The sequence below is a fragment of the Centroberyx affinis genome, unplaced genomic scaffold, assembly GCF_046629955.1.
Source record: "Centroberyx affinis isolate AG114_WGS23_722 - 3 ecotype Tasmania unplaced genomic scaffold, CSIRO-AGI_Caff_v1 ptg000004l_1, whole genome shotgun sequence".
Classification (NCBI taxonomy): Eukaryota; Metazoa; Chordata; class Actinopteri; order Beryciformes; family Berycidae; genus Centroberyx; species Centroberyx affinis.
In genome coordinates this window covers 82,556-92,911 of record NW_027278720.1, presented here as the reverse complement: position 1 = coordinate 92,911, position 10,356 = coordinate 82,556, and the positions used below count along the sequence as shown (strand labels likewise).

Genomic DNA, 10,356 nt, shown 5'->3' with positions numbered 1-10,356 from the left:
TGTGTCCAAGTTTGTATAAATGATCCCTTCTCTAACTGCTCAGAGATGCACTCCTCAGAAGGGTCCAGTTGGATAGAGGAATAGCAGAGCGGTGAAAGTGGTTTCCAGAAGATGTGCCGGTGCAGAGCCTACTGAAGCATCTCCCAGTCTCTTCTATGAGCACAGGACCAAAGCTCCAGCTCCAACCTACTCCCCAGTAACAGAAGGTAGAGAGTGGCTTACTGGGTAAGGGGATCCCATGGGGAACTAATGGCTGTGACGCAAGAGTCATAAACCCCTGAGCTTTCTTAACTTGTAAATCCAGCCGCTTGTCATTTTAGTTGGGCCAATCCCATCACAGGCTGATTTATGGCAATTATGACCTGCACTGTGGCAGAGGGCAGGAGGCAAGAAATCAAGACTGCACTTACACCTTGGGATTTTCTAAAGCTATGTATAATAACCTGATAACATATTGGGCTCATTATCATTCATATTTTGTAAATGTGCAGTATATACGACTTTGGCAAAGTAGTATCCAGAATATGACTGATTCATGTGGTGTTGAAAAGTATAATGTGGTGTAGGAGGATAAGGATAATACCATAATAATAATACCAGGCAAAGAAGGTCAGGGGAGGCATAGCCTACATGATAAAAGCTGTGTTTAAGTGCCTTATTGAGTCTGAGAGGCTTTGTATGAGGGTGAGCAACCTGATCGGACAGAATAGTAGAGAGACCCTCGTACAGCTGGAACAAGACGAAGTTCAGGTGCAGGGCAATTCAGAGTCAGGAGGGCTACAGAGACAGAGAGCAGCATTTGAAAAGCACATGTTCAGCATCAGTTAAGTGAGAAAACAAGGAGACAGCGGCACGTCGGACAACCACAGAGGTAATCTAATGAGATAGTGACTCTGGACCACCTGAAGAGACTGTATTCCAGTTGGACAGAAGGACAACTCAGCACGACTTCTGGCAGGCAACAATATTGTGGTCTAATTTTAGAATTTATATAAAGGCACTACTCCAGAACAAGATGCATGTTTACCTCATGGGTTTGGCCTTGCTGGGCAGTTGTCTAGCTACGTACAGTATATCCATGAACAACAGTAAATAGGATTGTTAATCGCTGCTTGGGGTTTAATTCCTCGTTGACAAGCAGACTGCCATTTGTTGTTGAGATCAGATTACTCAGGAGAGATAAACATGACCTTCCATGCCAGATGATCATGACACAAAAATATTGTCTTTTCATAAAGATGCTCTGAGTTGCATCAAGATATACTGTATGCCACTAATAGTAACACTAGAGCTCTACACACCTAGACAAAGATCATTATATACTGTATTTCGTGTTATCTTTATCGTGTCAGCTGCTGTCAACTGCTGCTGTTCTACCACAACAGATACCGCACACAACATTTATTACCTTGCATTGCAAGGGAAGATCCATTTTTATTGGACGGAAATTAAAATATTGAACATCATAAAATAGCTGAATGGCTCATAACAAAATGATCTATCTATACAGTGTTAGCTGTTTCAGAAGCCCCTCACTCTGCATATAAGAAATTTCACTAGAGGTGTGGACAATTTGCTCTGTTTACTACATTATGTCAGATTGAAATAGTCATCTGGATTGTTCTTTTCCATGGACAGAGGAGGCACGAAGATAATTAGAGGAACATAGTTTGTGGTTGACATTACACCTGTGATAGTCATGGCTGTCTTTCTTGCGTATGACCATTGGCACGCTTCAATGGCACTACAACAGAGCCGCAGCAGAGCCTACGCCAGCCGTTCTTGAACTGGCAGACAGAGTAGAGGATGGGGTTGAGGGCTGAGTTGGCCAGGGTGAATGTTACCACCCAGAAGAACATGGTGGAGGAGACGTACAGGTGACCGTGGAAGTTCCTGGCCAGGATGAGGAAGGTGATGATGAAAATGGGGCTCCACATGATGAGGAAAGAGAGCATGAGGACCAACAGTGTGCGGAAGAGCTTCATGTCCTGGCGGGAGACGGGATACTCAGGAGACTCTCCTAATGGGGACTGACTGTCTCTGGGCCACAGCCTTCGCCTACAACTTTTAGTAATCTGGAAGATGAGAGAAGAGGAGAGATGGTTATCATTAATTTAGTGTCATCACCTTTTTATTCATGATAACAATGACAAATGCATTAATCTTGCATGATACTAGCACTCCATTGTGACATTGATGTGATATGATGAGGACAAGAGACAGGGTAATATGATGTAACCATCTCGTTTGCTTAATGGATCCACATATGGAGCATGAAGTCCTTTTTGTTTGTCTCCAGCATGTCTTAAACATTCATAAAATTTTGCCTGAACTATAGAATCGATTTGCGGCTTCTCAGCACAGGCAAATCATTTTCCATTATCTCTAGCGCTTTAATGTTGAAGTCCGCAGCGGTTGCACATTAAATGCAATATTTACAGATGATTGTGTTAAGCCCTAAGCACACACACAGCTACTATTTTCAGCTTTAGTAATCAATACAGAACATGCAAACGCTCTGCGGCCTTTGTTCCACCAATGACACAGGAGTGATTATCATTTCGCCAAAGTACAGAGAGAAATATCAGTAAATGAACAAGCATCAGCTGGCATTAATTGTTGAATTAATGATTAACACAGGTTTCTTCGTGCCAACTGGGGGAAACGTAACTGTCCCATGAACTGTCCCTTCCTTGCCTCATAAATCTTGGCGTCTTTGTCAGTCCACAGTCCACTAACCCCACCTGTAATATTTTGCTGTAACTGATCACAATGATGAGTCCTGGGAGGAGGAAGCACAGGGCAGTGAAGGCTACGTTCCACACAATCTCCCCAGTCGCATCAGGCCACTTGAGAGTGCAAATATGCATATTATCCTGTGGAAAAATCATGGAAAACCAGTGAAATAGTACATTAACGGCAGGGAGACTGAGCTTTCTATCCATCCATCCATCCATCCATCCACCCTTCCATCCATACACCCATCCACCCTTCCATCCATCCATCCATTCATCTATACCTGGTCTGGGAAATCCACTTCCATCACAGTGAAGAAGAGACTGAGCGGTATGCAGGTGAGTGCAGAAAAGGCCCAGATGAAAGTGAGGGTGATGCACACGGTCTTGAGGTTGAGAGTGGGGACGGCCTGCAGCCGGAGGATAGCCTGCACTCTCTCCACACTGATGGAGGCCAGGGTAGTGATGGTGACACAGCCACTCATACAGATGACATACAGCACGGTGTGACAGGCCGTATATCCCAGCGTCCAGGACACAGTCCACCGCACCGCCACAATCAGCGGGATCATGCTGACAAACAGCAGGTCGGCCACAAAGAGGTTGAGGGTCAGGATTGTCTTGTTGGCCAGCAGTCTGCGTTCCCAGGTTACCAGGGCTGCAGCTCCCGCATTTGCTGCCACGGAGACCAGGAAGACAGTGGTGATAGCCAGGGTCTCCACAGTAGTCTTGGCAACATGATCTGAGTGGTGCAGCTCCGAGAAGAAGGAAAAGTAGGAGAAATTTCTCAAATGGAGAAAGTGGGTGTGAGGGTAAACATCCATGTCGCCTGAAGGGGGTCTTTGGATTCAAGATACCCACTGAATACACTGCTGACTATACTGCCAACGTGGATGATGCCTTCTGGGGAGAAAGTGTAGGGGGAAAGAAATCCATAAAGCATACTGAGGTATAGAGGAAGGAGGAGAAGAGAGGAGGAGGGGGGAGGCGGTGCACTAGCCTTCCTGATGCTGTGTTTGCTCCAGCTGCTGCCTGGATAACAGCTCAGAGAAGACGGCTTTATTACACCATGACAGCAAGTGAAAAGAACACAAGGAACAGGCAGAGAGGTCAAACATAGTGAGACGCTTTTTGTCTCCTGTGCAGTTAAAGCTTCAGTCTTTGTTCTGTGCTACTGCACTGTCACATTTTTATTCATTTATTTTTTTAAAGATTTCTACCCCCTCTAATATTTATTTCATGTAACCCATTTTTTGCATTATTCCAACAGTACAACAGTATAAAACAGAAGTAGACTTCGGCATGGAGGAATTCAGATTCTTTGCCTAAGGTCACATTTTCTTCTTTTTGTTCCCCCAAATCTATTTTATTCCATGTAACCGTATTTGCATTGTTTCTAAAGTATGAAACACAGATAGACTCATACACTGAGGAGTGCGAATCCTATTTCTCTACATTTACAATTACCACTACAGTTTTCTGTATAGCGGGATTGGCACAACATCCCAGTAGGTTAATCCAAATTCTAATCTTCATTCAGTGCAGTTGGTGAGCAGTGGTGCCGTGTAAATCGCAAATTGGCTCCAGTGATCTAATTAGTTAAACACCACTTTTATTTACCTTTAACGTAGGCTGTGAATCAGATTACCGGGTTTACTCCCTGACCAGCAGTAATTGATCAGTGGCTGTTGTAAAGACAGGCATTTCATTCTGCTCACTCCCTGCAGTGAAAGGTTGAAAAATGTTTGAGAAGTAGAGGGCTTTAACTAACAACTCAATGAAAAATTTACAGTCAGTGACTGTAAAGGGACTTCATAGCCTACATGTTACTGATATATTTTTATTGACTGGGATGTCTTACAAATTAGCAAATGCATGGTAATTGCTCCAACTGATATACTGCAGTGGTTTGTCAATAACACAGTTACACACCTCCTCCTGTCTCCTACAGTATTTATAGCAGGTCTGCTGTTGATTAAAGGAGAAACACTCTCTCGGTTCTTAAGTCTTCCTCTCAGACAGGCTAAGCTCATATTCTAACTTTCCATGAAGACGTGTCCTTATATGAAAAGTTCCTGAAAGGTAAGAAGTGTCTAAACCATATTATAATCTTTTTCCAACACTGTTAGCCTATAGGTTAACCCTCTATGTCACGTTCCCTTTCAAAGTCTGCAGTCACCGCAGAGACCTCTGACTTCCCATATTGTCGGCCAGCAATACTAATCCTCTGCTTTAAATAGTATGGGACAGGGATTAACTTACACAATCTGTTTTGAGCTACTGATCTGGTTTGAACAGTGTGAGACCTGGGCGGGGGACAAGGACCAACAGCATCCAGACATGATCTGACAAAGACAGTATCACACAGAATTATTTATTTGAAAAATGTACCTATACAGAAAAGCTGCTATCTGCCATTAGAACAAGGAAGTGTTTTTAAAACACACATTACATAACAAAACTACAAACATTAAAGTCTAAAAAACTAATTTTCCATAAGGCTACTGATCAAAGCTTTGTGGCTGAAACCATTTCATTTAAAATACTCAAGAAATGCAAACTCAAGGTAGTGCTTTATGCTTTTTACCTTTCTGAAATGAATAACTGTTTTAAACATGTTAGTTGATTTATCGTTGACTAAATAAAGAACATAAAAACAAGTATGGATAAAAACCAATCCATATAATGAGAATAGATGTAGAACTGAACTGTCTAGGCTCTGCTCAGTCTAGACAGTGATCTAGGTGGGCCAGCAGTTCTCGGTACTGGCTGGTGGGATACTGGGCCCGGCAGCCGGGACACTCCTGAAGGCTTTCATCCAGCAAGCTGATGCGAGGGGGGGATGTCACACTGACTCTGGGGGGCTTGGTGGGGGGGTGTCTGTTGTCAGAACTAGCCTCATACGAGCTGGGATCCTGCTGGTCTCTCTAACACGCATGGAATCAACCATCACATACAGTAACACAACTCTGGGTAACTGAATCAGCTTTTTCCAGTACTTTCTATAATACTGTATGTATTGTAATGTATTATGATGATACTGTATGTATGTAATGATACTGTAATGTATCCAGCAAAACCTAAATTCTATCACTGAGAAAGTTGTTATATAATAATTGTGTCAATGCCCTTTGCTCTATCCATACCAACCTTTGACAGTTTTGCCATATTGCCTTTACTTCTGCGCAGCTCCTTGAGAACTTTATACAGCTGCTTTTGTAAATACAAACAATCTCGCCTCTCGTCTTCAAGGTCTTGAGAAAGTACCTGGATCTAGAATTCACAAGGTTACCATTACAATTAAACCTATAATATAGTATATGTGTATAGATCACATTGTTCTAAAAGGATTAGCCCCTTTGTTTGTGTAAGGGCTTTTTTAATTTCCTTTACATGGAAAGCAGGGAGGCTTTGTAAAGTTTAAATGAAGTATGGCATGCCTGTTCCTGTGGATGAGCCAGGCTCAGACTCATAAAGAGGAGCAGACTGACAGACAGAAGCTGTTGATGCTTATCAAAGCGGAATTAATCTTGGGTTTCTTTAAAAGAGTGAATGGATTAGTGCAACCCCAGGTTTCTAGTTAATACCAAGGGTTTATTCAATTAAGTTTAATTGAGGACGAGGAAGAAGATTTAGTGGATTGATACAAAGCATTGTGGCCATACCTGCTGCTCCAGGATTGTAATCTTTTTCTGGTCCTCATCATGATTTAACATAGACTTTTGAAGGAGATTCACCTTAGAGGAGAAAAAATCAGTTTTTGGGTTTCTGCAATAAAAAACAATAGTGGCTTCCTTGCCCTCATATCCTGGCAGTGAGCATTTCAATCGCTGAACAAAAGATCCTACAACATTGTACCTGCAGTAGGAGCTCAGCCGACCTGCGTTTCTCCTCATCCAGTCTGCCCTCGAGGTCCTTGGCCTCGGCCCTCAACCTCCTCTCTCTGTTCCCAGAGAAATCCTTCTCTTCCTGTGCACTCGTCCTCCTGCTCAGCCTCTCAGTTTGCAGCTGCTGCTTGAGCTCATCCACCTCTCTCTCCATTTCCTCACACCTACACATCCATCGCTCTGTCATGTAGCTGGCCAGCACCCTAACCTTCTAAAACTTTCATGAGGACCCTATTTGGTACTTTTAAGCAGCAGACATACCAGTTTTGTGTTGTTGTTACCCACCTCCATTGCATGTCACTCTGGTCATGGCGGGCTGTGTCGGCCTGCTCCCTTAGCACCTCCAGCTGTTTCTTGGCTTGAAACAACATATTGTCATAGTGCTCCTGCATCTGGATTATCTTCTCCCTCTCTGTAATGACAGAAGCAGGGTGGAAAAGAAATTCATCAGGGAAAATAGAAAGGAGGAAGAAGAAGAGGACGTTACACATTCAGATCAAAGATGTTAAATACAGCATGACATATGTATGCATAACGTGGCAATACAACAAATAATTTGAAATTGAGTTGTGAGGCCACAGAGTCTGATCAGAGGACTACTCTAGAGGGATTTTGATTTCTTGGAAGCCTTGTTGTGACAGTTTGTTGTCCCTTGTTAGCAGATGTCCCAGTGGTGAGTGTCCACTGCCCACTGTCCCTGTGGCTCACCATCTGAATGGTCCTCATTGTGCTGCTGTGAGAGGGCCTGATTGGCTTCGTTCAGCTGCTGCTCCAGCCATGACATTCTGTCCAGAATTGCCCTCACATAGGCCTCTCTCTTCTGGTCGTACGCCAGCCACTGCCTGTTCTTCTCCAAGGCCTCGGGGAATTGAATAAGGGAGTGAGAAGCACATAATGGGGAAAGACAGAAAGACAGCCGCGCCAGGGGGATGGCTCCACAGCACAGACGCTCAGCAAGACACATATACATAGGCACACATCTTCACAAACAAACGCACACCCACAAAGCAAGAAGTAAAAAGTAACTAGGGTAATTCAAAATCATCTCATTGAAAGCTGGATTAGGCAAAGAAGTGTGTCCTGATAATAATAGACCAAAACTAATTGAAGAGAACTTTTCCAGCTGTGTAGCAACCATACTTACATCTGTGAGGTGATTGTTGAGCACTGTTACCGCGTCTGAACTGCAGTCCTATGACACAACAGGAAAATACAGTACAGCTTTATACAGTATATAACAACCCAGTTACCCAAATCCCCCAATTGCAATAATCAATTGTCCAAACGAATATCCAAATGAGGCCCAAAACACAGTTACAGTTGGTTTAGACTCTCATATGGTCTAGAGATATGACCTGTGACTGCAACGTCACTGTGATGGCCTTGTCACACAGAGCGCTCTGTATGAGGAACTGTGCTTTTTAAGGAGAACAATATTCTTCTTCTAAATGGCCTCTCACCAGTTCAAGTGGGTGTAAGAGAAGACCACTTCAAAACAGTTGCTGCCACCTAGTGTTGTAAACACTGGTTGATAAGGGAGGAGCTCAAAAAGCCATACTCAGTAAGCAAGACTGCAATCACTATTCTGCACAATAACCCACATAAGAATTAAGCCCTATTATACCTGCTGCCCTGCATCTCTGCTCTCCAGATACTGACACCTAGCCGTGATGGTCGCCAACTTGTTCTTGACTTCTTCTGTCTCAGTCTGGAGGAAGTGGATACGTTCCTCGTGCCGCTCCTTCTCCTTCTCCTCAACATAGAAGTCAATCTGCCCCCCTCCTTTCACACTCAGCTGCTTCCACAGAGAAGCTATCTCCTCATCTTTGGCCATCAGTTGCTGAGAGTTCTTCTCTCTTATTGTTTCAAGAGAGAGGATTCTCTGCCAGCAAACATAGAGAAAATGGTGGTTTCACTAAAAGCCCGGCTACGAACAAACAAACATTTTATAGTACTGTGACAGACAATGTCATTAGGTGGAGGCTAGTTGACTTATGCTGGGTGAATAACTGAGTAATAGCACACATTATATAACTGATGCCTAACCTTACCTCTAGTAGCTTATTTTCACAATCCAATGCTTCTTTCGTTTGACGAGACAACTCCTCCAGTGTTTTCTTCAGACAGGCATTCTCGTTTCTCAGATTGATGACATCCATGTCAGGCTGTTTGGCACAGCGCAGCCTGAAGAAAATATTGTCCTTATTTTTGGATGATGCCATCTCTGTTACCTGTACTAAACCACAAGAGACCAACACAAATAGAATACATTTTAAATGTACTTCAGACTATATTTAGAGATGTGTTTAAATTATACATAAATTGGCCAAAACATATATTTGTACTATTTGTATGCCGTTCACTTGAAATATATTTTGGATGGCCAAAATATATCTTGAATATACATGCAGTATGTTAGCAAAAGAATGCATTACAAGTGTACCAAATATATTTCCAATGAATGTCATCTACATGTAACTATACATGTTCATCTGTTTGTATTTCTACATTTTTTGGCCATTTTTGTATATTTGGAAACACGGGTCTATCACTAAACCTATTATGAGCAGGTTCTTCATGTTCTTTCCAATTTGTTGTAAATAGTCATATTTAGTTAAAATCAGTCTATGAAATTTTATTTATATTGAATTGTAGGCCTACTTGCTTGTTATTTGTGTATACTGTATATCATATTTTATTTTGCATTATTTATTTTATATTATGTATTTTATTTTTGGAGTTTATTTTCATAACTACTTTTTGAAGACACTCTCTGTCTTGTCACACTCTGACTGTTCATAGAAAATCAAATTTAGGATTAGGTCTGCTTTGATCATTGGCCTAAGTGTCATGATTTGCTTTCTTTGGCCCTAGAATGCAGGAAATGGATTTAACAGGTTTAACATTAAACCTAGGTTACATAAGTTAACTCAGTTGCCTACCAAGCTCCATACAAACTGTCTGTTAGCAGAGAAAGACTGATGATGTTGCTGTCAGTTGATGCAGGTGGCAAACAGAAGCTCAAGCTAGCTAACGCCGCTAAGTTAGCTAACGTAAAACAAAGTTACAGGTGTAAGTGTGCATTACAGGTAAATTACTTACAGTAAGTCTGAACCTTCGTCGAGTATTAAGCAATAACGTTACCATATAGACTTCTTAAACTACTGCAACTTATTGTTTCAACGTTCACAGTGTCATAACTCATATTTCCCTCCGGAGGGCAGCTGTCGGGTACCAAACAGTACTCGGAGTGTCATGCTGCCTTCAATTGCCTCTCGTAAGCTCCCGCTTCCCACGGCAAAAAATATAATAAATAACAACATGGACCCTGACTGGAGCAACTTTTTTTTTGTGACTGGTTGGTGACTTGATTACTTTAGAAATCAAGCGACACATGACTACTTTGTGCTCCAGCGACAGACAAAAACATGTAATTGATATTTTAGTTAATTTTCAAAATGTGTATTGTATACAACAGGTGTCACTGCTTCCAAGCTCTCCACCTGCTAAACGTCGCATCACGGATATTAAAGCAAAATACGACTTTATCAGTCATATTTACAACCTTGCAGGGTCGTTCATATGCGGTCATGTTGTAATTTCGATATTTCCGACAGCACGGGAATGAAGCATTATTCCCATCACCATTGGGAGGCGCTACAGTAAAGGAGACCGAAATTGAGCTAAATCTGAAGCCCCCACTACTTTGTCTGGATGGTGTATAACCTACTGTT

At 42.3% G+C, this 10,356-nt stretch overlaps 2 protein-coding genes across 2 annotated transcripts; both read right to left on the bottom strand.

Annotated features, from left to right (window-relative positions):
• Positions 1 to 1,487: 1,487 nt before the first annotated feature.
• LOC139641118 (free fatty acid receptor 4-like) lies at positions 1,488 to 3,559 on the bottom strand. Its single transcript, XM_071515412.1, has 3 exons — positions 3,020 to 3,559; positions 2,745 to 2,876; positions 1,488 to 2,075 (listed from the first exon to the last, which is right to left on the bottom strand). The coding sequence occupies exons 1-3, from the start codon at positions 3,557 to 3,559 to the stop codon at positions 1,698 to 1,700; spliced, it is 1,050 nt and encodes a 349-aa protein (XP_071371513.1). The 3' UTR covers positions 1,488 to 1,697.
• A 1,899-nt stretch (positions 3,560 to 5,458) lies between these two features.
• LOC139639584 (centrosomal protein of 55 kDa-like) lies at positions 5,459 to 8,844 on the bottom strand. Its single transcript, XM_071514061.1, has 9 exons — positions 8,674 to 8,844; positions 8,247 to 8,504; positions 7,767 to 7,814; positions 7,331 to 7,481; positions 6,908 to 7,034; positions 6,594 to 6,786; positions 6,401 to 6,472; positions 5,886 to 6,008; positions 5,459 to 5,662 (listed from the first exon to the last, which is right to left on the bottom strand). The coding sequence occupies exons 1-9, from the start codon at positions 8,842 to 8,844 to the stop codon at positions 5,459 to 5,461; spliced, it is 1,347 nt and encodes a 448-aa protein (XP_071370162.1).
• Positions 8,845 to 10,356: the final 1,512 nt, after the last annotated feature.

What these genes read in the sequence shown, in the direction of transcription:
- LOC139639584 (XM_071514061.1), bottom strand. Translation starts at nt 8,844, where the DNA reads ATGGCATCATCCAAAAATAAGGACAATATTTTCTTCAGGCTGCGCTGT. An exon ending in TCAACAATCACCTCACAGAT is followed by an intron (nt 7,482 to 7,766) that starts GTAAGTATGGTT and finishes CAATTCCCCGAG; the next exon opens with GCCTTGGAGAAGAACAGGCA. An exon ending in CGGCTGAGCTCCTACTGCAG is followed by an intron (nt 6,473 to 6,593) that starts GTACAATGTTGT and finishes TTCTCCTCTAAG; the next exon opens with GTGAATCTCCTTCAAAAGTC.
- LOC139641118 (XM_071515412.1), bottom strand. Translation starts at nt 3,559, where the DNA reads ATGGATGTTTACCCTCACACCCACTTTCTCCATTTGAGAAATTTCTCC. An exon ending in AAGTGGATTTCCCAGACCAG is followed by an intron (nt 2,877 to 3,019) that starts GTATAGATGAAT and finishes ATTTTTCCACAG; the next exon opens with GATAATATGCATATTTGCAC. An exon ending in GTTACAGCAAAATATTACAG is followed by an intron (nt 2,076 to 2,744) that starts GTGGGGTTAGTG and finishes CTCATCTTCCAG; the next exon opens with ATTACTAAAAGTTGTAGGCG.